This window comes from Tricharina praecox (genome assembly GCF_024521635.1).
Source record: "Tricharina praecox strain CBS 144465 chromosome Unknown BZA05scaffold_18, whole genome shotgun sequence".
NCBI classification, from domain to species: Eukaryota; Fungi; Ascomycota; class Pezizomycetes; order Pezizales; family Pyronemataceae; genus Tricharina; species Tricharina praecox.
The window spans coordinates 234,731-261,907 of record NW_026250420.1 but is presented as its reverse complement, the minus strand read 5'-3'; the positions used below and the strand labels follow the sequence as shown (position 1 = coordinate 261,907).

General features: G+C 55.0%; 7 protein-coding genes across 7 annotated transcripts; 3 read left to right on the top strand and 4 right to left on the bottom strand.

Moving 5' to 3' along the window:
* Positions 1 to 10,169: 10,169 nt before the first annotated feature.
* BZA05DRAFT_402911 (uncharacterized protein) lies at positions 10,170 to 10,802 on the bottom strand. The gene has a single exon (XM_051484153.1). The coding sequence runs from the start codon at positions 10,705 to 10,707 to the stop codon at positions 10,366 to 10,368; it is 342 nt and encodes a 113-aa protein (XP_051337927.1). The 5' UTR covers positions 10,708 to 10,802; the 3' UTR covers positions 10,170 to 10,365.
* A 30-nt stretch (positions 10,803 to 10,832) lies between these two features.
* BZA05DRAFT_375628 (uncharacterized protein) lies at positions 10,833 to 13,116 on the bottom strand (the record flags this gene model as incomplete). Its single annotated transcript, XM_051481794.1, has 4 exons — positions 12,855 to 13,116; positions 12,651 to 12,764; positions 11,097 to 12,596; positions 10,833 to 11,024 (listed from the first exon to the last, which is right to left on the bottom strand). Exons 1-4 carry the CDS (start codon positions 12,918 to 12,920, stop codon positions 10,833 to 10,835), a joined length of 1,872 nt encoding a protein of 623 aa, XP_051337926.1. The 5' UTR covers positions 12,921 to 13,116.
* A 1,704-nt stretch (positions 13,117 to 14,820) lies between these two features.
* Positions 14,821 to 16,256, top strand: BZA05DRAFT_88593 (uncharacterized protein). Its single transcript, XM_051488750.1, has 4 exons — positions 14,821 to 14,966; positions 15,034 to 15,535; positions 15,611 to 15,709; positions 15,771 to 16,256. Coding segments are annotated over exons 1-4 (855 nt in total). The 5' UTR covers positions 14,821 to 14,964; the 3' UTR covers positions 16,023 to 16,256.
* Positions 16,257 to 17,224: 968 nt separating this feature from the next.
* Positions 17,225 to 18,389, bottom strand: BZA05DRAFT_402904 (ribosomal protein L37ae). The gene is made up of 4 exons (XM_051484152.1): positions 18,232 to 18,389; positions 18,049 to 18,070; positions 17,740 to 17,904; positions 17,225 to 17,666 (listed from the first exon to the last, which is right to left on the bottom strand). The coding sequence occupies exons 1-4, from the start codon at positions 18,257 to 18,259 to the stop codon at positions 17,603 to 17,605; spliced, it is 279 nt and encodes a 92-aa protein (XP_051337924.1). The 5' UTR covers positions 18,260 to 18,389; the 3' UTR covers positions 17,225 to 17,602.
* A 183-nt stretch (positions 18,390 to 18,572) lies between these two features.
* Positions 18,573 to 19,392, top strand: BZA05DRAFT_402898 (ATP synthase subunit H-domain-containing protein). The gene is made up of 4 exons (XM_051484151.1): positions 18,573 to 18,739; positions 18,805 to 18,888; positions 18,965 to 19,017; positions 19,079 to 19,392. Exons 1-4 carry the CDS (start codon positions 18,729 to 18,731, stop codon positions 19,174 to 19,176), a joined length of 246 nt encoding a protein of 81 aa, XP_051337923.1. The 5' UTR covers positions 18,573 to 18,728; the 3' UTR covers positions 19,177 to 19,392.
* Positions 19,393 to 19,394: 2 nt separating this feature from the next.
* BZA05DRAFT_475164 (RNA polymerase I-specific initiation factor-domain-containing protein) lies at positions 19,395 to 20,679 on the top strand. The gene has a single exon (XM_051488167.1). The coding sequence runs from the start codon at positions 19,466 to 19,468 to the stop codon at positions 20,603 to 20,605; it is 1,140 nt and encodes a 379-aa protein (XP_051337922.1). The 5' UTR covers positions 19,395 to 19,465; the 3' UTR covers positions 20,606 to 20,679.
* Positions 20,680 to 23,230: 2,551 nt separating this feature from the next.
* BZA05DRAFT_402893 (uncharacterized protein) lies at positions 23,231 to 25,271 on the bottom strand. Its single transcript, XM_051484150.1, has 2 exons — positions 24,337 to 25,271; positions 23,231 to 24,263 (listed from the first exon to the last, which is right to left on the bottom strand). Exons 1-2 carry the CDS (start codon positions 24,971 to 24,973, stop codon positions 23,530 to 23,532), a joined length of 1,371 nt encoding a protein of 456 aa, XP_051337921.1. The 5' UTR covers positions 24,974 to 25,271; the 3' UTR covers positions 23,231 to 23,529.
* Positions 25,272 to 27,177: the final 1,906 nt, after the last annotated feature.

Genomic DNA, 27,177 nt, shown 5'->3' with positions numbered 1-27,177 from the left:
GCAACCACTACTACCACCACTACCATGACCACTACCATGACCACCACCACCACCACTACCACCACTACCACAACCATCACCACCACCATCACCATCAACACCACCCGCCCACCCACCACAACCACAACCACCACTAGTTACCACCACCACCGCCGCCGCCGCCACACCAACCACCATCACCCAATTCGTCACGTAAGCGGTTGACGCATTCTCAGCGTGTTCACTGCTCGACGGTTGTCTTTCTCCGTACCCGGCAGCTCGGTAGCGAGGTGACCTGAAGTCGCAATAGATATTTTATCTTGTGCACAGGCCCCCCGCGCTGACCCCAGTGTGCGACCGCACAACGTCCATACACTAACATCCCCTTGAGGCCAGGTGTTTTCGGCGACATCAACAGGACCATTTTTTTCGTGGACATGGAATTTATACCTCTAATTTGTTTCGATATCAATTTACTCCATGTACGCAAAATTGGTACAATTTTCTTTTTATAATCCACTGCGCGCACGGAACAGCGCCCCGAAGGACGTGGCACACCCCTGTCGGTATTTTGGTTTTCACCACAACGCTCTTGGATACAAAAACGGATATTTGGTTTCTGGCCCCAATTTACGGATGATTTTGGGATTGGCCAGCCTATCGGAGTTCAGCTACTGTCTCCATCTCATCGCTTGGCCATGTGTGCCAGCATGCCTATAGTTACATACTTAAGTACTTACTTAGGTAAGTAGTTAACTATCGCCTGCAGTGAATGGGCATCGGCACCGGAGATACCGTATTCGCTGTGTGTCCGATTCATGGCGGATGACCAGCAGTCACCCGAAGAAAGAAACAGGTTCAGCCAGAGATGATCTCAGCCGTCTTGCAGCAAGCAACCATTTCAATTTCCTCTAGCTTCCGATCGGTAGCGCACAGCCACGTGCACGAGGAGACTCTCGGTCCGGAACGAACAATCAACCCCATCCCTATCGACTCGGTGGTACCGGTATCAGATATGTACATACGAGATTAATTAACTACCCGAGTCAAACGCTCTAGTCCGGTCGGACCGATGTGACCCTGGCCTCTGGCGATTCTGACATCTCCAGGACCGACTTATACCTACATATGATACTTGCTGCCGAGCTGGTGCGGGTAGGTATCATATCTGAAGCCGCAACGGTGCGCCATGCACCCCCCAGAGGCGTACCCTAACTACTTACTCTGCATTTCCCACATCCAGCTTGGCCCTGGGTATGTACATACCAGATAGCAATGCAGCCGAGAAGTTGGGATCCAGGCAAATTCCGTCGCCCCTTCCCCTCCCCAATCACGGACGGCACGCACACACCACTCCATACATATGTTCCCTACGATGCACCGAAGACTTCTTCATCTGCTACTCTTCTCACGGCGTCATCTGGCTGCAAGGCAACCCCGGTTCTGACTGATGTCTGGGCGGAACTCTAGTGACCGCACCATTGATGCTATTCGTCGTAATTCCTTTTCTCAGGCAAATGCTCGACTTGCCCTCTTACAGGCCAGCGCCCCCTCATTTGATCTCATGCATATCAGCCGAGGAGAACGGAGTGGTCATCTTTGACTCTTGATCCGGCCAGCCATGCAATGCACCATTATCCACCTTGGATAATTGGTACTCCTGATGATGGCCACCATCTGCACGAAAATTTATACACATTCCCATCTACTGCGGAAATCGAGGTGCGGTGCATACTTGGTACTTGGTTACTTGGTTACTTGGTTACTAGTTGCTTGGTTACTAGTTGCTTGGTTGCTTGGTTACTTGGTTACTTGGTTACTTGGTTACTTGGCTATTCGAAAATGCGCCGCCTGGTCACGTGAACCTGGACTTTTCGGAATCGGGAGCACAACTATTGCGCACCGCAGTCAGTGGATAAGGAATCCCAGTCGGCGGCACTCTTCCCCAGTCTTTCCCCTCGAGGCCTCTCACCACGGCTGTTGTCGAGCGGTAGTTCCCGCAGCGCCACCCCCCGCGGTGCGACTTTGCGAGATATGGATCTTCGTACAACGTTCGTCCCAGAAGGCCCTAAGCCGACACGCACATCCGCGCCAGTGCAGATGGAGCAGGCTGCCCAGTCGTCGCAAACCTGGCGGGAGGGGATGGGAGGGTGACCTGGAGGACGAGACCTGGAGGACGAGACCTGGAGGACGGGATTCCGAACTTCTCTCACCAACCGACGGCGGCGGACAAACGGCCGAATGTGGACACGACTATGGCACGACGTACTACTCCACCCATAGTCCCGTTATGATACGCACATCGAACACCATGCGCTCGTCCCTATCCTTCATTTCGGCATGGCTAACTCCCGTGGTTTTCAGAACCGATGCAGCTGCTGTGGGTGATAGCCGCATCGGTCATCACCAGCGCATCCATCCAGGAACATTACACTCCCCCATCCCCCCATGGCTCTTCGGTTTGCTTGACAGATACATACAAAGGATAATGTACTGCATATCTCCCGGACCAAGATTCCTGAACCAGAAATATCTCGATAGATCGAATGGAAAACGGTGCTCTAGTACCGATGTCAAAGATGAGGTGAACCAACTCAACGATCGGGGGTTTTTTTGACTTCTGAGCTCTGATTCGTCGGGCCAAACCCCACGGTGGCTGTGGGAGGGTCGTTCGTTGCAGCTGCTGTCGGCAGCTAAGCTGAAGTTGACCAGCAGTGGTTTGCGCGCAAGACCCTTGTAGACCAGTGACAGCAGGATATGTACAAACGCCGTGGATAACCCAACTCATACGCCCGCATCCACTCTACCATGTACAATACATACCACGTAGCAGCAGCTGCTGGTCGCCGTTCTTTTCACCCATGCACAGTGGTTTTGCGGTCGGTCAGACGCTATCTACCGGACCGGATTCACGGCGCACCCCCTCGGGTCAGTCGGTGGCTCTGGTGTGCCAGGGCGGGATTCTGTGTCACGCCTCAGGGCCTGGGCGAAATGCCTTTCCTGGACCACCACCGTGATGTCCAGACACAGCCTTGACCTCGATGGCTTCGAATCCGCGTTCTCTCCGGCGCTCCTGCTGCAGCGTGGTAGGTACCTACATACCTATGTTGCCAATGGAGTGGGCATCGGGGTATCCGGATCAACCGGGGCTTCGGGTGAGACCTATCAACTTGGGATCACTGATCATCGCTGCCTCATACCGATTAGATTTGTGTCAAGTATGTACTCTATATACCAGTACTCGGAGCTGGAGCAGAGGTTTTTCCTGCGCATCATTTCCGACTCTGCCATCCTCCTTTCCTGTGGTTGGTATGTGCGGCGTGACTTCGATTCCTGCACCCGTACCACTCGCTATTCACTAGACTTCATGGAGAAGTTCTAGCAGAGCGGGTGCCCAATATCACCACCCCCACACCGCATGATATTACCTCGAACTCTAAAATGCTTGAGCCGGTCGAGGGTTGACTGGGGGGGGAGGGGGGGATGGGGGGGAGGGTGCTATTTCTTTGGACATATACTCGTAGTAGGCGTACATAAAGTATCGGGATAGCGTGTGTTTTGTTCCCCGTTTTGATGCCCACCCACACTCCCTTGGTGTGTCCGTATAGCAAATGTCCGTTAGGAGTCGTCCAGCCAGCCAGCCAGCCATCCGTCCTTTCCGATTCCGGTAGCTTACTCTACTTGCCCAGTGGAGGAGGTCATGCGGTGGACGTTTATGAAGGCATTCCACTGGTTCGAAGCCCGGTGGATATGTAGGCTGGGTATGGCTTTCCAGTCCTGGCATTTCGGATGTTCGCCAGGACCATAGCAGCCCAGCATGACTGACGTAAGTACCTATCCACATGCTCGCATTCAACTGTTGCACTTCCGTAACCGTCCTCCTGCCGCTCCTCATCTTTGCATATGTCTTTGCATCTGTCTTTGCCATCCATCCACCCACCTTTCCACCTATCCACCTTCTCGTCTGTCTGTCTGTATGTCCTTCTATACCTACGTCTTCGTTGAATCTCCTGGCCCGTGCCTTCTTCTCTCCCGGAGCTGTGGCTATAGAGTGCCTAGCTGGAAGCACGCCGGCCCGACCCGGCCCCGTCGAGGACCTACGGATGTTCCGCATCTGCGTTTCCACTGGCAATCAAACTATTACGAGTTACAACTACCTACGGCCATCATACGCACTACTACCGTATATATTCCACCGCCCTTGGCATTCCTACATACGCCGTCAAAGTTATTGACCTCCCGTCGAGTCCAGTCCAGTCCGACTGTTTGTCGTTCGATCGATGCATCCCACTGCAGCCCTTGAAAAGTGCAAACCGTCGACTCTGGAGGGTTGACAGTTGACTCCTCCCTCCGTCCACAACCTCTCGGAAGCGGCTCCGAATGCATCTTAGTTAACGCCCTCCCGTGGTGTCGAACCACACTCGAAACACCTCCTCCCTGACCCCCCACCCCCCAAGACAAACGGCTGGACATGCGAACCGCCCACGTTAGCCACAAGTCTATGCGAATCCGCCTCGCCTTGGCCAGCCCGGTTCGCACCGCGAGCACAAGCGCAAGCACGCACGCACGCACCTCTGTCTCTTCCGCACTTCCTCCTCGCAGCAGTCCGGCTTCCTTCCGTCTTTCGCGGTCCACTCGCGTTGCGCATGCATGATTCCTCCTCCATGGTCTTCTGTTCGAGATATGTAGGTATGCATGTAACTCCATGTACATAATTGAGTATTCATTTCCTTACTCACTCCTGCATTAGGAACCCCAAACAACTCGAACATGTTTACATACGGCCACATGCGAACGAAACGAGATGGATGTTTTTTTCTATTATTCGCGGCTTTTCAATTGCAATCTTGGGTGCAGTATGCTACCTATGGTACTTACAGGTCGCTCTCTAAAATGCAGCGAAAGAAAAGCGCGAGGTTGGAATGGAACCGATCGGCTGGGTCCCATCCATCCCACCAAGCGGGTTTCGGATGAACGTCAACACACACACACAAGCACCCCCTCCATCTCACACATCCTCTCCTATCCGCTTCCCGCCTTGCCCGATTAAATCATAATCACAAAACCTTTTCTTGATTGTCGGGTGTGGGTGGGTATGTGGTGGATGGAGGGTGGACGGTGGTGGGTGGACGGGCAATAAACATGGGAAACAACAAAAACATGGAACCTGACGAATCACAGGGAACTGGAATGTGTGGGTGTGTGGGAAACATTTCCCATGGACCTGGTTTGGCCCTGCCCCCTCACCTCCCCTCCCCTCCCTTCCATTCCCTTCCAACACACCCACTTCAGCGAACAAAAAAGAGCGGGGTGAGTTGGCGTGATGGGTTGCAGGTGGGCGGAAGATGGTGAGGGCTGATTTTTATTGACTGCTTTTTTACCACCATTCTGTGAGATGGGGGTGTGGAGTTGACAGGGAGCTCGAGGTTTGATGTACCACCTACCACCACCGCCACGAGCGCCAATCAATGTGGAACTACCGATTGTTATTCGAAGCTTCCTTGATGTTCCCATCCTCACGACAACAATGGCAACGGCAACCACGAACCCCCGCATCAGCCTCGGCAGCATGAATTCTCGCCAACGCCCACTTCCCACATCGAAGCAATCTACTCTACGGGCCTTCGTAGAGCACGCTCTCCATCTTTCGATCGGAACAACCAGCCGCGAGGGAGAATTGACAACTTGGATCATCGGTACCTACCTATGTACTCGGTGTATCCTGACAGTCTCCGTCATGTCCCCAGAGAGGCGTTTCAAAAGAGCCCGAGACACTCTCACGCTTAGGCTACCTGCTCACCGCTTACGACATGAGCTACATACCTACTACAACGACGAGAAATGCATCGGATGCGAGCATTCATCGAGCGTGACTTTCTTCAAAGTGCAGCCATCCTCCGGCCGGTCCCGTTTGCTACAGCCTCGTCCCTGCCGTCAGCCTATCAAGTATCCGCAGCAGTGGGAACTCAATTGCGGCGAATCATAAGGCCGATCTTGATGTCGTTGCCCTCCCACATGTCATGATGGTGCCGAGCATGGAGGTGATTAGGGTGAATCCGCGGGGATGGGTTGAGCACGATATGTACGACCATACTGGGAAGAGAAGGTAGAGGCCGTACTCTATGCATCTGCTCTCCTCTCAAGCTTTCCTTAGTATCATATCCGCAACCATTGCACTGGAACTCCAGATCCCCACCATCAGAGTATCCCGGGTGACTGGGAGGGGCATGCCGGCGTCACGTTGCCCATATGAGGAGATATCTTCTTGATGACGGCTGGGTTTTCTTTTTCGGGGATCACCCTGGCTCGGTTTGATGCCGTTTCTTGAAGATACGATACTCTAGAGTGGAAGTACCCAGCTCAGCCGTCGACCCGTCGTCCTTGTCTGTCTGTCCGTCTGAACCGGCAGGTGTCACGATTCTGGATTTACACGTGGGCGGCACTCTCACACGTAAGCCCCTTTCGGATCCGATAACTACTCTACTCTACATAGGCCTGCAAGGCAGCAGACATCTGGGGTGGTCGAGCTGGCTGGCCTGGCTGCAGGTGCGGATATGATATCTGATACGTCTCTCTCTCTCACTCAACGGCAGCGCGGAGTCGTGTCGTGAGCAGATTTTCCCATCGAGCTCAAGCCTCAGATGCGTGGGAACGAACGGGTTTTCCCTGCGGGCATGGGGACAAATCCAATTGTGCGCAACCAAAGGGCAAAAGTGAGGACTTTGTTTGGGGCGGCCGGCGGATGCATCTAGATGACATGACACCTTTGCACACCTTTGCACATCTTTGCACACCCTTTGCGAGTTGCACGAGAAGTGGTGGATCAGGAAAGAGGACAAAGCATTTCGGTGGGGTCGGTTGAATGAATTATTGAACTGAGCACACAGGAGGGAGGGGGGAGGTGGGAGGGGGGACAATTACGCTACCAACCCACCGGGACATACCCCACCACCCACCACCTCGTTGGGACCTTCCCTCCCCCTTCTCCATTCCGACGATACGGGCGCGGCGCCGTGGGAGGCCAGCCATCACATCAACCATCAGGCATCGCCAAGGAGTATAGTAGTGTGGGTATCACTCCAGTCCACCATTCCTTTTTCCTTTCTTTTTTCTTCTCTTTTCTTTTCTTTTTCTGTCCTTTGCAATATTTAAATTTGTGAGAGCGATCTGAGGGTTCGCGGGATACTGTTTTTTTTTCTTCTTCTGTTGGGTGCTGTGCTGGACTGGATGGATGGATGGATGTATGAGTGCGCACACCCCCGTCCCATGCCATGCTGCTACCTATGGGACTTGCAGACACCGAGAAATGAAGTTTTGGGACCTCTTGGGTCGATGGTGGAGCCCGCCCCCTTTTTTTTCTTTCTTTGCCTATTGACCCGGGAAAGGGTTTACTTACTCTACTCTACTCTATGATACATCACATCACATCACATCACATGTCGCAGAACCGAACCGGATTTCTGGGTCGATGAACCGTGTCAAGACCCAAGAAGGCCGGCCAGCCAGGGGTGGCCACTGGCCGGGTGGGGAGGATTACTATCAATACCGGTACTCTACTCTACGTAGGGTGCTGGATTTACATACATACCCGCGCCGGAATAGAAACCTCTATGTGGAACGCGCCGCGCGCTCGGGTTTGGGGTTTCAGATTATGTACCCACGCACTCTGGAGTCTACGGCGTTCAAGAGAGAGAGAGAGAGAGAACATCAATTTATTGTCGCATGCGGCCTTTACTACCTAGACTACCTATGGCGACCACCCTACGGCGTTCAAGTGTGTCCTGGGAATCGGCGTCTCCAGTTACCGACAAACGGAAAAGGGGGGGAGCGGTCTAGCAACAATGCTGGACTCTGAAGCCATGGTTGACTAAGCGGGAGCGGGAGGGCGTCTATCGCGTCTGCGCGGATTGTGCAGAGCGGTTTCGATATGCGATAGTAGGAAGAGCAAAGATCCTGCAAGGGCTTCGCAGATGCGAAGGGGCGCCCTTGCGATACGGTGGTGTGTGTTGAGATTTATTCTCGCCACTTCCGATGAGTATCTCGAATTTGATTGACGATGACTACTAGAGTACCGGTACCTAGAAGCGGGGTGACGACATCGCGGAGTCGCGGACGAGGCTATCCTGGCAGTACTGTACACACCTAAAGATTCGATATTCGTCTCGATGGAGCTGGGGAATATACTACCACTACCCTAGGTAGAGTACAAACAACGTACGTGGCACACCTCCGAATCATGGTACGCAAACTCTCTCGCAATTCCCGCTGATTCGTCGCTGACACCCACCCCAGGTTCCTACGTAGGTATGTAGGCTCTAGCTCATCACACACCATCACTCACCCTCACCCCCTCTCCCCTCCTCCCTCGCCAGCCACAGCCAGCCACAACTAGCATCCCTCCAGCGGTGGAAGTCGGCTGTTCGGAATCCGGAAGCACGCACGCACGCACTTTACGGTGGTGCCGTACATACGTAAAGTAACCAAAAGACCGAAGGCAACTTTATTGCGACCTCCTAGCGTGGTGCCGGTACCATGGGAATCCTTGCCCTGCGAAGAAAATTAAGTAGGCGGGCGGGGTTTCGCGGTGGGGTGGGGCGGGGTGGGGTGTGGAGGGGTACCGTACATCGATAGGATGACGATGCTGGTTGAAACTAACTACCAGGTATGTATGAGCCTATATACCAAGAAACAAAGATGTCATACATAGGGAGGAGGGGAGAGGGGAGGGAAAGGGCGGGGAGGGGAAGGGCGAGGAGGGAAGGAGGGGAGGATGGCGAGGATAGTGAGGATTTTGGGCATACGGATGGGGTAGGTACAAGAGTGCCCGGCCTGGCTCTACTGACTGACTAGGTGGATAGGTGGATAGGCCGGTGGATAGATGCCCTCCTGCGTGCCCGAAAGATGCTAGGTACCGAGGTGGACTGCGGATGCTTCCGGAGGACAAGACCCTTCTATGATGGACTTGGGTGTGTAAGGTATGTACTCTTGCATCATCGCCCTTCTCTCTGCTTTCCCCGCCTTCACTCGGCTTCTGTACCTACGTAGTAGGGTGATCCAAACTCCGTGGCCCCATGGGCCATGGCTGGCTGGATTATGGATACGCTATGTAAGAGGTATGTACTTACCTAGGTACTACGCATGAAGCCAGACTCCAGAGTGATATATTTTGCCCTGTATACACCACCCTACACCACCACCACCCTACATACACCACCCCCCAACCAACCTACCCACCTACCTCCTACCCCCGTACAAAGGTATCCACCGGTGGTGCGGGGTAAGTACCTAAGCAAGTACCTATCCACTCGCCCAGACCACAGACCACAGACCACAGACCAACGGAATGCTGGCGGCCGAAGCTTCGCTTCCGCGTGGGAATCCCACATCTGGCTGGCTGGCTGAGGGGTTGGGGTTAGGTTGGGGTTGGGGGGGATGGAAGTTCGCTAACTAATCCAAAAGAATCTGGAAAATAAAAAGGGACAAAGGGACAAAATGACAAAAGGACATGCTTAGTTACCTAGGCCCGGGACTGGTGTGGCCTCAGAAGATAAATGGGATTGGATTGGATTACATGGCGAGTACTGAAGTTACCTACATGGGGAAATATATAGGTACATCCTATAGGTACTATGGGTATCCATCCGCTCCCCGACGACGACGAGGTGGTGAAGGATTTGGGGCTTGTACATACCAGCATACCTCATGGTACATATAGAAGCCGACAGATATTATCGCTAGCGTCGGGTCCTTTCCGTTGCCACAGCCGTGGGTAGATGTAGAGGTAGAAAGATCTAGAAAGTTTGGCCCGAGAGCTATAGGTATATGGTTTTTCTGATAGGTAGATAGAACCGGAGCGTGCGATGTTGATGCACCTGAGGCTATAAGTCCAGTTCTATGGGCACTTCTGCGGACGCCGGAGGGCATCCGCAGGAGTACAGTCCAGTCTAGTCCAGCTATTCGCGGCCGAATGTAATGCAATGAAGTGGGAGTTGATACGGAAACGGAAGAAAAAACTTCTCCGGGCATCGAGGTTGTCGTAGGTATGATAGAAGCTATGCCATCAGTGCTCTCTTGTAGGCGTAGGCTCCCAAAGGCGGGGGTTCCTCATCGCGATGAAGGAATTGAAACTTGCAACGCTACTTCACTGCCCGAAGTCCAAAGTTCGAACGCCACTGTCTTTTCCGCTCAATCGTCAATCGTTTTTCACATGCCACATCCAACGCCAACTTTCCCAACTGTGCCAACTGTGCCAACTCCGCCAACTCCACCAACTTTTCCAATCAGGGACTGGCCAAGCGCGAAGTGACGGTTGAAAGTTGACCTGACCCCGCAACTACGCAGCAAGCGAGTGATTTTACATGAATAATGTTCGAGCTCTCATTCACGTTACGGATGATTCCTCTCCCCTCCGGAGCGAATAATTTGATAGGGTGAATGATGCCTCCCCTCCCGCCCATCCAATTCTGCAGCGCCACACAACTTCTCCTCCTCCTCGTCGTGCGGGATGGACCATTCAGCTCCCAGCAGCCTCCCTCCCTCCCTTTTGGTCCGGTAAGTACCCGCATCCGCACCCGCAGCCCCGCCGGACCGAGAAGGCGCGTGCATACATTCTACAGATGGGCGGTACCGACTGTTGATATGGCTATAGTAGGGTATATGGCTACCACCAGCACAAGTATTCCCCGAAATCCGTATGACCATTGTCAATATCGCGAAACCGAGTGACATCTCATGCCCACTCCACCCCAACTCCTCAAGACACCCCCAACTCCTCAATATACCTACAGCACATCCAGTCCACACCCCTCGCACACCCCTCGCACACCCCTCGCCCGCCCCACCCGCACCACCCGCTACCTACCTCCCTCCCCTCCCTCCCCTCCTTTCCCTCCCCGATCCCTCAGACTCGGCTGAATACTCGCACACACATCCGCGTAATCCGCAAACCTTTGCATCCCGACCTTGACATCCTCGGTAGTCCAAAACATCGTCCAGGCATCGCCCGCACCGGGGAATTTCCACGTTCCTTTTGCGCGCTCGAAGTACTGCGTATGATTTATCTATCTTTAGCGATTGTCCGTCTTCAGTGCTGGGGGGGGGGGGGGGGGGTGAAATACCCATTTATTAACGACATTCGTCCTTCTACTCCTCCAGACGATTCCCTCGACGCCCTCAAACAGGCCGCCAGGGCGCACTCCCGCAGCCATAGCCTTGAAGACCACATCCGCGACGCCGCCAACGCCCTGGCTTCTCTTGGCGACGGCGAACTTATCGAGGTAGCAGACGCGGGCGTGTGGCTTTCCGGGCGGGGTCTCCCAGGTGACGATTGCGGCGCCCTCGTAGTCGCCGGCAATGATGAGCCCCGCGATGTGCGAGTTCACGCGCGCCAAGTAGTGTGCCACGTCAAGCGTCTTGCCGAATGAGTCCTCGATCAGAGCGACGAGCTTGCGAAGGTCCACGTCTGGGGAGGTGAGTTTCGTGCCGGAGGGGAATACTTGCAGCGGCGTGCCGTGCTTTAGCAGCGTGGTTTGTGTGGAGGGCGAGGTCGCGGTCGGGAGCGAGGAGGAGAAGATAGGCTTGTCGGTGAGCAGGTTGTGGATCAGGGGGTTCTTGATGCGGGGACTGTTGGGTTCCGGGAGCTTCGCGCCTGCGGCGGCAGCCGCTGCGGGTGTGGTGATCACGGCTGATGTGGTGGGGGGGAGAACGGCTAGTGCGGAGCGCAGCGTCTGTAGTGACTTTAGGTGGTGCAGGTGACCGTCGGCCTCCAGATTGGCGGCGATCTCGGGATATTCTTGTTGCATGTTGACGAAGACGTGGGCGCCTGCTGGGCGATCGGGGGCCGGGATGCCGCCCAACGGGTCGAGGAAGATGAGGCGGTCCAGGGAGATGGGTTGGGCCATGGGAGATTCCGAGGAGCTGGGAGGGCGGTAGGAGAAGAGGTTGGTGAGCGTGCTGATGATATCATTGGCATCGACTGCGACGTGCCTGTGAGAGACCGGATCGAAGGCGCGGGGAGAGAGTATCGGTATCACGCCGCGGCTTAATGGGGCCAGAATGAGCTGAGGAAGGGAGACCGAGAGGGATTCGGCCGAAATGGTGAGAGCATCGTCAATCCGTCGGGCCCTTCCCCGTGATTTCTCGATGGCGGACACAATGCGGTCCGCTCGTGCATCCGTTTCCGCTCGCCATCCGCTGCCGTTATCGGGCTCATCCAGCACCACAACCGCCGTGAGGCCTAGCCGTTTCAGACTCTCCAGTGTGCGACCCACGCCTTGAAGAGTGTCATCCGCAATGCTGTCGATATCCCGGACTTTGACGAGCGCAATGTGGAGCTCTTCGTCGGTGATCTTGGGAGCAAAGAGCCTCGGATTGCCCAACCCGGGAGAGCTCGAAGGCTTCAGAGCGACGGCATTGTAGGCGGGGCCATTGACGTGTGTCTCATCCGGCTTGTTGAAGGCTTTGGGAGAGAGGGCGGGTTTCTCTGGGGTCCTGGGCGCCAGTCCGGCGTAAGGGAGTCGAGTCACCGGCGGCAGGGTAAAGCGCTTGAGGTAGGATCGCGCATCGCGTCGACTGGCGGTTGCACTGAGGATCGAAAGGTAGAAATCTTGCAGTTCTGCCTGTCGATCGTGTCAGCCAATGCCTCAATGTCACGACGGGCTCAGCCAACCAACCCTGTCGTCCCTAACGTTGTTAACTGACCCACCCCGCGGCAAAGCCTCTGGGTTCCCCGACCGCTTGCCGTCCGTGTAACTTCTCGACTGGCTTTTGGCTTCCTCGGTAGATAGCTGTGGAGTCAGTCAACCGTTAGCAATCGAGAGCTTGAACGTTGCGACTCAATCCGTCTCTCGTTCTTTCGGGGCATTGATCCGACGTACGATATGCCTGTGAGAAACGGCGAATAGCTTGCCATTGAGCACCGATCTCCTCACGGACAGCCCCATGATCGATTGGAGGCGGGGAAGTGGGGCGTCCCGCGCGCAACAAGCACACTCACTTCACTGCGGGGGGAAGAAGCTATGGCAGCGATTCCGGAATAGAGAGAGATAATCAATTTATTGTCGCAGACGGCCTCACTAGACTAGTTATGGCGACCACCTGCGATTCCGTTATCAGATGCTGTCGAAGTCGGGTTGTTGATGGGAGACGAGTTTGCGAGTGCCAATTCATTGCCAAGCCCCGAAAAATTGTTCCGCCATGCCGGTTGGTTACACGCACATTTGGTGACACGCGAGCAACGATCCTCGCATTCCATGTACATATGGCCAGGCCCGAGGCGACTTATCTACTCGACTGAGTCGACTCTACGCCTATCTCCACATCCACATGGTGAATGGAACGGCTGCTGGCGAAGGACGCATCCTACTGGGTAGTCCGATTGCATATCTACCTATCCGCATCTCTCGCCGTATTGAGCGCCTGCGATTCGAGTGCATAACGGCGAACATGTGTACTTTGAAGAGTTTTGGTCTGTGAGGCAAGCCATGGCCAACGGTGTTGCCGGGTGATTGTCTCTGCTTCCAGCTCAACTTTAGCTGTGTATGTGTGTGCGCGTGTGTGTGTGGGCGTTCTGTTTTGGTGGGAATGGGTGTCCTCGATATGTAGGCCAGATATTCATGATCGCTCGTACATACCAGCCTGCCGTCCCTACGTACTTCAGAGACATGCCGCCGCCATGCATATCGGCAGATGTACGTATCGCAAGCGGCTCTGTAGGTCGTCAGACGGCGTGCTCGTGGAGCCCAATCATGATCTCCATAGGCTTTCGTCGTCGGTTGGCCCGTGATACCTGCTTCTAATAGTTGTCGGTCAGCACCCATGATGCGGTGGACTGGTGGGGTTAATCGAGGACCTGGCGAATTATGGGATATCATGGACACGACTCTGCCTTACCCCACACGTTCGGTTTCTCGTCCAATCAACTGACCTGTCGTCTGTTCTTTGACAACATATCGTCCCCGAACCGTCGTCGTGCTTTGAGTTTCGCCCGCTTCCCTTTCCCTTGGGCCGGAATCTGTTACCCCTCCAGAAACAGCTGAGCTTGAAGCCAGCAAGCCATGCGGACGCCCGCCGTCAGGCTCGACGCCTAATAGACTTCGCGATAAAGTGATGGACGGAGGAGCCATGGCAGATTCCGGCGGAGGAGGAGGAGGGGGAGAAGGAGGATGAGGAGTGAAGACGTGTTGGATGTGCTTTGAGCGTGGGCGATGGATGCGCACCAATCAATCGTCAATCCCAACCGAACAGCACCAACTTGCCGCAATCGTTCCCCCACCATGGATGGAGTGAGACGGAGTGAGAGGGGAAGAGACTAATCCGCACCCCACGGACTGCCGGGTTTCCCGGTAACACTCCCGCCGGGCTTCATGGAGCAGGTCGATATCTACCCGAGCGCCCCATTCGTCCCAGCACGCAGATTGCTCCCAAAGAGCGTGGTTGTGCATGGAGGACATCTGGGACTTCTCCGTTCGAGCAAATTCGCTCGAGACCAGAGCCCCACTCCAGTGTCACTGCCGTGTTCAGAATGTCAATGCGTGGCCCTGTCCCCACGACCTGTCCCGCGACCTGTTACCACGTCTGCGTTGGGTATTCCAAGCTCGAGTTGTATCGGGAATCTTGTGCATGGTGGGGCTGCGGGGATTAGAGGCCAAGCCCGGATCGAATGCACGTACCGTTGAAACCAGTGTCGGCTCAAAGTGATCAGCAAAGCATCTGTTACCCACCACTAACTCTAGATACTACAAAGTAACTACTACATGCTACTACTCCCCACTACTCTCCACCACGTACTTACACATCACCCTCGAATCCCACCACCGCCGCCCAACCACACGAAATTCCCCTCCCCCTCCCCGCCATCATCATCAAAGGACTACAATTATCAGCCAACTCCCCACAACTTCTTCCCCCACAGCGACATCCCCGCCTGCTACTACCTAACCTTCCCTCTCGTCCTCGCTTAATCACAATCCCAACCAACTAGCTGCAATGTACGAGCTTCATCTCCCCCTCGCGTTCATGTCCTGAGTGTTTGCTGACCGGCTGGAACCTCTGCAGGCGTCTCACAATCTCCTCCATCTCGGGCGGCAATCCACAGGTCCTGCAACTCGATGTCCCAAGCTCCATCTGCATTCAGGATCTGAAGGCTCTCATTTCGTCCGAGCTCCCGCAGATGCCTTCAGCGTCACAGCACATCTACTACAATGGCCGTTTGCTCTCGGATGCAACACGCACACTCGAAGCCTACAATATGAAGGACGATGACATGGTGGTGGTTCACACCATCGCGCCGCGGCCGCAGGCGCAAGCTCGACCGCAACAGCAACAGCAGCACCAGCAGCAGCAGCAGATGCAGATGCAGTCGCAACCCCAGCAGCAGGAGTACGATCCAGAAGTTATCCGGCTGCAGCTCCTGGCGAACGCGCAGCTGCAGGCTCAGTTGCGGGAGACGAATCCTGAGCTCGTGGAGGCGATGAATGATCCTGCTGCGTTTCGAGATGCATTTGGTCGGATGGAGCGCGACCGCAGGGAAAAAGAGAGGGAGAAGCAGCGGGAAATTGTAACTTCCCCTCGCCCGTCAGCCTCACGCTTTTCGCGAAACTGTGCTGACAGTAATAGCAAATGCTCAACGAAGACCCGTTCAACATCGAGGCACAGCAGAAGATCGAGGAACTCATACGGCAAGAGCAGGTTATGGAGAATCTTCAGTCCGCGCTCGAGCACAACCCAGAAGGTCATTCCGTCCCCTCACATGCTCCTGCACATATCTAGAAGACTGACTTTTATATGCGTAGCTTTTGGCCGTGTTACGATGCTCTACATCCCCGTCGAAGTCAACGGCACCGCCGTCAAAGCATTCGTCGACAGCGGTGCGCAAGCAACCATCATGTCACCCGACTGTGCGCAACGGTGCGGAATCATGCGGCTGGTGGACTCCCGCTTCGCCGGCATCGCTCGGGGCGTGGGCACAGCACGGATTCTCGGCCGCGTGCACAGCGCGCAGATCAAGATCGGCAACCTGTTTCTCGCCTGTTCCTTCACGGTGATGGAGGGAAAGCACGTTGAGCTCCTCCTCGGCCTCGACATGCTGAAACGACACCTCGCCACGCTGGACCTGAAACGCAACTGCCTCGTGATCCAAGACGAAGAGGTCGCGTTTCTCGGCGAGAGCGAAATCCCCAAGGACAGCTCGGGCGAAGACGATGAACCCACCGTCGAGGGCCCCAGCGGAAGCAAGGTTGGCGCGAGATCTGGCGCGATTGTGGAGCCGCCCGCACCGGTAATACGTGATAATGCGCCCAGAGCGAGATATGCCGACGAGGTGGTCAGTCAGCTGGTGGGCCTGGGATTCACTCCACAGCAGGCGATATCGGCTCTCGACGCTACCAATGGCGATGTCGACATGGCGGCTGACTTATTGTTCAACTGACCAACCAACCAACCAACCATTCAACATGATGGTTGGTTGTGTTTACGATTTCAACGCAATGCAATGGGAAGGCTGTGGTGATCTTTTATGCAGGGCGTTCTTTCCCTTTGGCTTTTTTTTCTCCTTCATCTTCTGTCACATATTGGATGGGGTTGGTTTTGGAAGATTGTGAATGCATTCGCTGCTGCTGTCTCGGCTCTCTGCTGTCTGAGCGGGAATTTTTTTGGTTTTGGATAGGTAGGTTGGTAGGTAGGATGGAATGAGGGGGTTGCGTTCCGATCATAGATACTATACACTTCTGTTTTTTTTTGCCGTGTGGTCTGTTGAGAAGTATGCATACTTTTTTTTTGGCTGGCTGTGGGGGCACTGGGGTCTGGGGGATATGGATTGGTGCGGTGAGGTGCGGTAGGTAGACGCAGTGAAGACTCCGCAATGTCCGCATATGAAATGGAAATGGATTGGGCGTGTTACTGCGTGTTCATGCTGCATGTTACTGCGTGTTCATGCTGCGTGTTACTGCGTGTCATACATGACTGTGGGTTACTGCGGGGAAACTACCGTGTGCGGGAATGTGTGGGAATAGGTACTCACCTCAGAGTCTCAGACCTGTGATTTTTAGGCTGTGGATATAAACCTAGATGATGATGACGAAAATGATTTAAGCGTGTTTGCTCCAGAGCTTCATATGGCTAGCAGATGGAGCGCAGAGGGGCAGGTCGAATAGTATGTAAGTTGTCAAATGTCAAACCATTTATCACATCTACGTTCGGGCGTGCTGGGAAGCTTTGCGGGTCTTCCGTGAGGGGTTTCACGTGTGGTCTTGGTCTCGGCAGAGCAGTGAAGAGCAAGAGCAAAGCTCGACAGTTGCCTTGTCATCACTGAACCGGCCTCGAGATCTGCGATAAAGGAAGAGCTCGTCCGATCTGGGTGATTTCCGCCTGATACTCTCTGTAGCAATCTGCTTCGAATCCCGTTTTATTTTGCAGTAAAACAACATCCGAGCAGAGCAGAGCCGACAGTATGTAAAGCAAACAATCCATTGCCAGGAGAAAAGAAAAGAAAAAAAAACTCCGAAAAGGACCCCATTGTTGTTTCAACGATCTCGGAGAGTTTTATTCATTGATTCTACCGAAAAAGTTGTAGTTCCCCAACGCGCCAACCACGAAGAAAAAGCAGCTCCAGTGAAAACGAAGAAATTTACACCTCGGCGAGCTCGCGGAGACGACGGATGGTGGATCGCGAGGCGGCGGCGGCAGCAGTCCTGTTGTTCGTATGTGTTAGCGGAGTACTGACGGGAGTGGTGGGGAGGGAGGGAGGGAGGGAGGGAGATGTACGAGACGGTCCAGGCTCCTCCAGCAACGGTCTTCTTGCAGGACTTGCACTCCCAGATTCCAACGGCCTTGCGCTTGACAGAGTTCTTTCCGCAGAAAGTGCAGGTGTAGCGGGCGTGCTGCGAGATCTCCATCTTCTTGACCTGCTTACGGAGCGAGGCACCGTACCTGTGGAGGTGGTGTTAGCGGTCTGTTGTTCGTTTCATGGTCGTTTACTCGGCGATGCTAGGTTGGCGATTGGAGGGGTTCGTCGATTCGATTGACTCGATGTTCGGTGGAGGAATTGAGTGTGGGAGAGTTGGGTGAGGTTACCTGACACCGTATTTACCGGTCACTATTCACCACTGTCAGCTCATGCTCAATCAAAATCCCATCATTCCCCAGCCAACAATATTTTTCTCCGCATTCCATCCATGCTCTCTCCTTCAATCTTTCTTTCGTCCAGCATTCTCTCCTCTTCCTCCCCTCTCTCCCGAGTGCTCTGGAAATACACACCTCCGACCTTCTTTGTGCGCTTCGTCATCTTGTCGTTGTGTGGATTCTACCGAACTGGGGGAGCTTTTCGGGAGGGTTGTGGTTGTCGGTTAATCGTGTAGTCACTGGCGTCGTCGTTCGGTCGTCAAGTCGGGAATTGCAGCAGCCCGATTGTGCGCATGATCCGGGTTGTGTGTGTGTGGCTTTTAGGGCTAGGGGGTGAAAAGCAGTCAGCGGAGTTACCCGGCCCCGCGCGACATGGATGGTGATGAATAAGGCTCGCAGAGCCGCATCCGGGGCTCGGCGGATGACAATGCCTTTGTTGTTGTGATTACCGGGCGCGCTACAACGTCACCTGTCTGTCTAGACTCCGGAGGTAAGCAACAGGCAAGTCGAAGCTGTCACTCACTCGGTTTAACCAGAACTGCACCAGAACGAACAAACATACCCACGTACGAACGAATAAACTGCACTACGCGCTTCCTTTCTTCCCGATTGCATAGAATCCAGCTCTCAACATGGCCAACGGGTATGCTCCAGCTCAAGCTCTCGCTGAAATGAACCGACGCTGACGCGCGCCACGTAAAAACATAGGTACAGCATCATCGTCGGCCTCGTTATCGTCGTTATCGCCTCGGTGCTCGCATACCTCTTCTCTCCCAAGGGCGAGACTCAAACGTTCGTTGCACCCAGGCCGCATGCAGAAGAGGAGGAGGATGGGGAATGGTTGACTGACACCTGACTCGACGAACAGCATCTGGAGGTCCTCGTTGATCCTCGCGTTCGTGTCTTGTTACTTGATGTGGGGTATGTTAAGGCTTGCTGCGGGATGAATGCTGCGCGCGACTAAGGCTAACGACGGGAATAGCTATCACGCTGCTCGCACAACTACACCCGCTTATCTCGCCGAAACGTTCGGATTTGCGGCCTGAGAGCGTTCATGCGGACAGGATGATGGGGTTCTAGATCTGGCGGGTGGAGGGCGGTGGAGCGGTTGGGATGAGATACCTTTAGTGGCGACCGGACTGGAATCGAAGGGATGACCATGGCACTGTGGCACTGGCATTGATCGTTGATGTATACTAAACCTGTTACTTTTGTTTTCATGTCTGCTTGGTTCATTTGTGAGCGCTTGTTTATCGTGTATGTAAATCATTGCATATGTATTCCGCACTTCGCACCAGATCGCGTTACCCCGAGCCGACTGAGCGACGCGTCAATTAACTCTTCACCCACTACTAACTACCACTACTACATGATGAACCCACCCAGCTTCCAACACTCCTTCTTCGCCACCCCGATCAAGCCGCACACGTCCGCCGCCCCGCAAAAACCCGCTCTCCGGCGCCTCTCCGCCAGTTCCTCCTCATCCGACGGCCTCGCACCGCCCTCCTCTCCACCGACACATGCGCCCTCCTCCCCGCCACTCCACGCGCCCTCCTCCCCACCCGACCGCTTTTCCACAGCAGATGCAGGCTCCCCTCCCCACGCGGCCGACGCTAAACCCAGCCGGCCGTCCCACCCCGTGATTGCAGTACCCTACAGCAACCTGCGCAAGCAGCACCTGGCAGTGCTAACAACGATCCTATACCGCAGCCTCCTCGGGCAGCGCTGGCCGCGCGCGGAGCGTGCCTTCGCCTGCCTCATCCGCGGGAAGGACGTCGATGTGCGAAGACTCTGGGGGGTGGGGCTGCAGTTGCTGCTACGGCGGGAGGGGGAAGGGCAGGGGCAGGGGGAGTGGGAGGGGGAGGGGAAGCGGGAGGGGAAGGCGGAGGCCCACAGAGTCGCGGTAGAGTACATGGAGCGCCTCGTCCTGTTTTATCCCTACAGGCCGAGGCTGCATAGTCACCACCCTGCGGTGGTGGCGCGCGGGGAGCAGACGGGCGCTGCTGCTGAGGAGCGGGAGGTTGGTGGGAAGGGGAAGGGAAGGGGAAGGGGGAAGCTGCCGCCGAAGAAGGCGCGAGCGGAGGCGAAAGCGGCGACGTCCGTCGAGTCCCGCCTCCCGCCGTACCCGAGCGCGGTAGAGTTCAATCCTGCGCTTTTCGCGCTGTTGATTGAGGGCAGCCGCTTCCGCTCTGTCGAGGGTCCCGACGAAGCGGAGGCGGAGGCGGAGGCGGAGGTCTCGCGTCCTGAGAAGATTAAGGAGCGCTTGGAAGAATTGATGCTTACACCGCCGTGGAGCGATATGGTCGGGCTCCTGTGTTTACGCGGAATGGTTTGCTTGTGGATTGCGGATATTGAGGAGGACGGAGGCGTGAGGGAGAGGGCGAGGGAGCTGAGACGTGAGGCTAGGGGACATTTTGGTGCGGTTTTGGAGAAGGGCGGGACGCTGCCCGAGGGGATTACGGGATTTTTGGAGGAGGATGAGGAGGATGAGGAGATGGTGGATGTGTAGTGGTACTAAACGCTAGAAGTCGGCGCGGGAAATGGGGTCAGAATATTGTACATAGCCTCCAGGTGGAAGACAATGTATACCTCATTTTTTGGTTTAATCATTGACTGCATACGACGTTGCTAGATCATGGCAATGTCCACACATACTCCGTTTTCAATCTTCAACCCGAAAATCCAACGCCGAAAGCCAACATCACGAGTGATATGCGATGATGGTACAGTCGGACCGCCGCTCCAGTCTGTGTGGACTTTCATCCAGGTGCTGAAGCTTGTCCTTACTAGTATTATATTGTAAATTACTATGCAACCTGAGGTTCAAACTCATACGGCCCATATGTAGATCAAGGTTGCCAATGCTGGCAATCCGATAAACAGAACAGCATAGGTATGTTATGCTCCTGCCTTGGAACCGGCTAAGGAGTAACTTGTAAGGGCATTTTGAACTTCAGAGTGTGCTCGGCGTTATGTTACTTCTGCTTTTGCGGATAGTTCGTTTTTTTATGTGGTTTACATCAGTGATCTCAAGCATGAATCTACCTCGACTGCTCAATACAATAGAGTACATACACGTCTGATTCGAGACTGCCCGGATTTCCACAGCGGGCGCCTGGCAGCTCTTTGTCCACTGTGGTACTGGCCGGTGAAGCAGACTTTTGCCAGCTCCATCGTCCACCGAGGTATGGTTCAGTAACCGTGCTCCGTGAAGATTCCCACCGACGAAGAGCCAGATTGGCTGGCTCATAGGACATGGCTGGTAATCCAGACAATTTTGCACGCAGATCTCTGCAGATCCGGCAATGTTTGGGACTGCTAAGTCGGTGGATGGGAGTCGGGGCCTGCAACCGATATGTAGATCTGTCGTTATTGCGACAGCTAACTACCTATCGAGATGGTCATGTGCCACCTCTTTTCCCTGTGAAGTAATACTCGTACTGGGGAGATGTCTACGTGGTCCGTAACCGGGCGTGAAGGCGAAATGCATACTACGTCAGTTCAAAGAAACTGTACACGGATCCGGAGCAGCGAGTGATTATCTATGACAGTGGACGTGTGGCCCATCGATTTTCGGATTTCCTTTGCGCTGCATGTCCTTCGCCTGCCGCATTCCGCAGTGTGCTAACTTGCTAGGAAGCACTCAGCAGTGGTGACAACCTTCGCTGCGCGCTTACCGTATACTCAACTACCAAGCAACATGGGGAAGTCGCTGGACTTGATGGAGTAAGTGAGTGAGTGCTGATGATTTGCTAGCCTCCCCTTCGAGAGCGAGGTTGTTGTCGCTAGCTTTCCCCCAGTGTTTAGTGGCAGGGTCGCTGTTCACACTGATAGATCCGGGGCCGGGGGGGGGGGGGGGGAAATAGCACTGACGACTACGGTCTCAAGACGTCCTCCGGTCCGCCGTACGGTAGGTTCCCTAGGCCTGGATGAACGTCCGAAACCCATCACCGCATCATCATTTCACCATGATCCATCATACCGGTAACGCAGCGGTACGTGAAGGCGCTCTCAAACAGCAGTCGAAACAGGATACCAGGGAAGCCACCTTCCTTCCACCTCCCTTCCACCCTCATCCTCCTCAGTCCTTCATCGTGACCGAATCCAACGATCCCCCGAGAGGCGAATTAGATCTTGTGTGTTGCAGTCCGAACCCAACCCAACCCAAACCTGGCCCATCCGCATCGTATCGTGTAGTGATGCAATGCACACTGCACACTGCACACGTTTTGCCTCCTATCCCCTCCCCGCCCCTACCTACCACTACTACTAGGTACTCGGCCGTTGATCTCCGAAAGATCCCCGAAGAGCAACACATCATGGAAGCAACCAGTTTTTCTTCCTTCCTTCCATAGTTCATGGCGAAGGATGAATCCCGTAACGAAATCTGGAAAGAGAGGAAGAAAGAGGAAGAAAAACATGTTTTGTGCTGCTAGAGTACTGCGTCTGGGTGCGGGTGCGGGCCGGCGCCGTTGGCCGTTGGGTACATAAACACATCCTGCGTCACCCCCCCCCCCCCCCCCCCCCCATTATTCGCGAATACCGGTATCAATTGGCCGCGGGTGTCTCTTTTTCTTCTTCCAGCCAGCCGTCTATGTACCTACTCTAGGTACTGATCCAGAGCAGTCCCATCCGAACCGAACGAAACCGTTGCGAGCGGGCGATATGAAATCAAGCTCAATTTCAAGGCTGTCGAGAATGATAGGGATTGGGTTGGATTAGGCTGGGTTAGGTTGCGATCACCATCATCTGCGTATCCGTCATAGGCACATCGACACTCTATATACCTGGTACATACCTGGTACCATAGGTAAGCCGCCACAGGCCCACGACTTACAAGTGATCTGCGCTGCCCGCCTGCGCGCTCGAAGCCTCAATCCTCAATCCTGCATGCACTGCAGGCTGCAAGAAAGCTGCAGGGCTTGTATGGTGTGTTTCCTAGTTTCCGGAGCCTATTTCTGATTGGGCCGATCGCTGGACACCCCAGTGATTCGAGTGTTATCGGTGATTGGAGTGTTATCGGAGGGGCAGGGGGCGGGCGGGCAGGAAAATCCGCATGCGCTCGGATATCTGTTCTATTCTGTTCTGTGGACTTCTTGAGGCGGTTCGCGGGATGATAATGCTTCGCTCGATGAGGGTGAGAATGAGGTATCATAAAAGTACTTGTTATCGTAGATAGGGTACAGGCTAAAACTCTGGCCTCCGTGAAGAGTAAAACAAAACGATGCGAAACGAGAAGGAGAGAAGGCACAAGGCACAGAAAAAATGATCAAAAACACCGTGTAAATATGCAGTAGAGTACGCTTAAACACACATGGTGTGGGTATATGAAAAAAAACCAAAGAAAGGCCTCAAAGAAATACTCCAACCAAACAGCCAACCTCCAAAACAAAGAGCAAACAAAAACAAAACAAAAACCAATAAACAACCTCTCTAACCTTTGATCATGATGATCTCGCCCTTATGATTCCTGCCGACCCTGACCCTCTTCTCCTTATCGGACCTCCGCTTGGGATCCCTCTTCTCGTACCGGGACCTCTCCTTCCTCTCCAATTCTACAAACTTCTTTTTGAGCTCCTCGGCGCGCATCCTTGCCTTCCACGCATCCTCGGCATCGACGGCGCTTCCCGTGGTCTGCGCGCGACGCTCCTTCTTCTCTGCAATCTTTGCGGCCTTTACCGCCTTCTCCTCCGCTCTCGCGAGCTTCTCTTCGGGGGTCTTCGATGATGGCGCGCTGTGTGATGGTGGTACGCTGTGTGATGACGGTGGTGGTGGCGCGCTGTTGCTGTGTGATGAGGGTGCGGGCTCGAGGCGGAGTTCCATATTCTTTGATGTGGGTTTGGGAGTTGAGGGGCCCGGCGGCTGCAGGGGCTCGAATTTTGGTGGGGAGTTTGAACAGTAGGCGGGCGAGACGGGAACGTATTGGGAGGTGCGACGACCGTTCGGTCCTGTGCCGGAAACAAGAATGACTGGCTGCGAATAACGAGAGGATGAATTCGAACTTGAACTGTGGGGTGAAAGCAATGCGGGGCTGAAAGGAGTGCCAGAGCGGGGTGGGGGTGAGATCGCGGCTTCAGATGGTGGTGGGCTGGGCGCGCTCGGGGGAACTTCGTGAACTATTGTCTTCTCGTAGAATGATACTGCTTTTCGCGATGGGACACTACGACCTGTGGCGAAGGAAACGGTTAGTCGGGTGTCGCGTGGTAGAACCAAGGTGGGGAGGAAATACTGTATACTCACGTCGGATCTCTTCAGACAGAGCCACCAACGCTTCGATCTCAGGCTGTCCCAGCGCCTGCTCGACGGTGATCGCGCCGTCCTCCTCGACCGAGTACGGGTACTTCTTCTCCTCGGCGGCCTCGCGGGTGACGAGCTTCTTGGGGAAGCGGGTGCGGCCGCGCCGCGGGAAGTCCCGGCCGGCGTCCTGGTCCTGCGCCACCGACTTCTGGTAGGCTTCGTAGTAACGGCCGGTGTGGCTCGAGTAGCTGGTCTCGGAACGGGAGCGGCGGTGGCCGTGCGAGGATGCGGGCACCACTAGAGCACGGGAAGAGGAGCTGTGGCCGTGGCGTTCGGTGCGGCTGGGAGAGGTGCCACGCATCTTCTGGACCACGACGGGAGGAGCGCCCTTCAGAATGGGGCGGGGCTGCTCGGCGACGGAAGATCGGCGACGACGGGATGCCGTCGAGCCGGTGGCGGAGGTTGGTGGGGTTGAGAACGGGGTGTTCAGAGGCAAAGTGGAATCCTCGCAGGAGCAGTTGGAGCAAGTCGAGTCGGTCGGTGAAGGAAGGCCTCCAGCATACGGGCGGCCCTGTGGAGGCAAGGAAAGCGAGCCAGACGAGTGGCGCGGGTTGTGGACTTGGGGGTAAGCGGGAGACATGATGTTCACGCGGATTTGGAGATCTGCTTTCTGGTGTCTTTTTTCGTAGTTGATCTCGAGGTGGACTGGATATTGTGATCTTCGAATGCTACTGTGGGCGGGGGGGCTAGCTGTTGATATATAGGCAGATGGGTGTGGAGAGGAGATAAGAGGGTGTGTATATCTGCTTCTGTGTTGATGTTTGTGTTGAATGGGTAGTAGTAGGGTAGAGCGGAGAAGAACTATATTATATATTCGCCACACCCTCAGGCTGAGTGGGAATTCCAGCGCAGCAGCGAGGCAAGCTGCGGCCTAGTGGGAATGGGGGGTGGGGAAGGGATTGGTGGGGATGAGAGATCGCGCCCATTGGCAGCGACGGCGAGTGAGACCTAGTGCATGACGCACCCCCATGCTAGAAGAGGGAGATAGCGGGACGCACTTACTGGGAGGTCCAGATCAGTCCGCAGGTGCTTCACACTTGTGACAGAGCTCCATCACCACTCAAACTGCTGCCACCACCACCACCACCACCACCACCACCACCACCACCACCACCATTTGAACTGTCACCACCACTCAAACTCCCACCACTGCCCTCCTCCCGCCTCCCTCCAATATCCTCCACCCAACCACCGCCCGCCCACAATTTCGCGCACCTTGGACGTGCCGTCAAATCTGTCGTCAGGTAGGATGGATATGTCTGGTCCCCCGCCCCACTCCCACTACGTGAATACACCACTGACACCTTACGCGCACGCAGGCATGTCCCGCCATGTACGCACACTTCAGGAGTCAGACGTCGGCCGTACGTCCGGCCTCTGTCGGGCCCGCGCGGGCGACATACTCTACATGTTTCAGGGCCTCTTGTAGTCGCAGCGGAGAAATGTCCCCTTGGGACCGGCAGGCCTACCTGCCCTGTATGGAATGACGACGGGGACAGGTGAGTTGTCAGACCCTACACAAGCACAGCGCCTGTTTCCGACACGAAAGAAAAATAAAAATACAAGAGTCGGCATCAAAGCAAGCGAACGGGAAGGGGGGGCGGCATCCCTGGACAATTCCCTGCTTGGGGGCCGAGTGGATCTGCCTTGGAGCTTAGTTAGTGAGTAGGGTATACTAGCCCCGCCAAGGGTTATGACGTTCTCTCACTTGCAAGAACAAGAGTCTGAGGAGTCTGCGCTCCGTGACCTGCAGAACTGTCCACCCAGCTGAATTGGCTGCATCTCACCTGCGTCTGAGGCCAAGCTCCGCTCAATGTTCAAACGCCCCCAGAAGAACATCGGAAAAAATAATATGTCCCATGACGAGACGAACATCATGGGCCCCGCCTCAATGCATTGCGCCTCCGCACTAAACATCGTGAAAGCCCTGCGATATCTACACACATACCTGTGCGGCACTCTATAGTAGCCGAGTCAAGTGAGTCGGTGGGTTGGTAAGAGCACCTGGGAGCGGTGAGGTTAATAGATTGGAACTATTGCGCTGGGCTGAAAGAGCAGGCTCCGGCGGTGATCCTACTGCCAGCGCATCCATCCGTCCAGCTGAAGGCGAACGATATCCGGATCGTGTCGAGGGCGGAGAACATGTTCGACTCGGGGTGCTCTGTTTGCCGTGCTGAATCCGTCGCGAGGTTCGAACCTCGTACTGAGGGGGACACCACCGCGCTACCGCCTCGCCAGAATCCACCGAGATTGTGGTACTGGTACATGGTGCACCCTCAGTAGTACTAGGTACTCGACCATGACCCACCCGAACGGCTTGCGGAATCGAACACTGCTGCGATTCGATGGTTTTCGCCACCAGACGCTGGGTGACATCTATCCCCGTCCTGTCGGATTCGAGGCTAGGTAGCTGAAGCACTCTATTGGAGCACCACCGCCTACATTCCACAGAATTTACTAGATACCGGTACTCAGATGCCTAACGGCAGTCACAGCACATGCGCAAGGTCAGAGTTCAGAGTCACAGCCCCATTGCTCTACTCTGCGTCGTAGCTGACGATCGAAGTGGACCTCTTCTGACATACCGGCACTCGTAGATCAAGAGTCGACAGCGGCCTGTCTATGAGATTCTCCCCGGCTTGCACCTGCAGCTAGGCGTTGCAGTTATATCCTACCCAAGTACAGACCTACTCTACATTCGGGTCGGGCTCCTGACCATGCACTAGGGACGTTAAGGCTGAACGACGGCGTTTGTTTTTTTCTTTTCATAACTCAGGATCACCT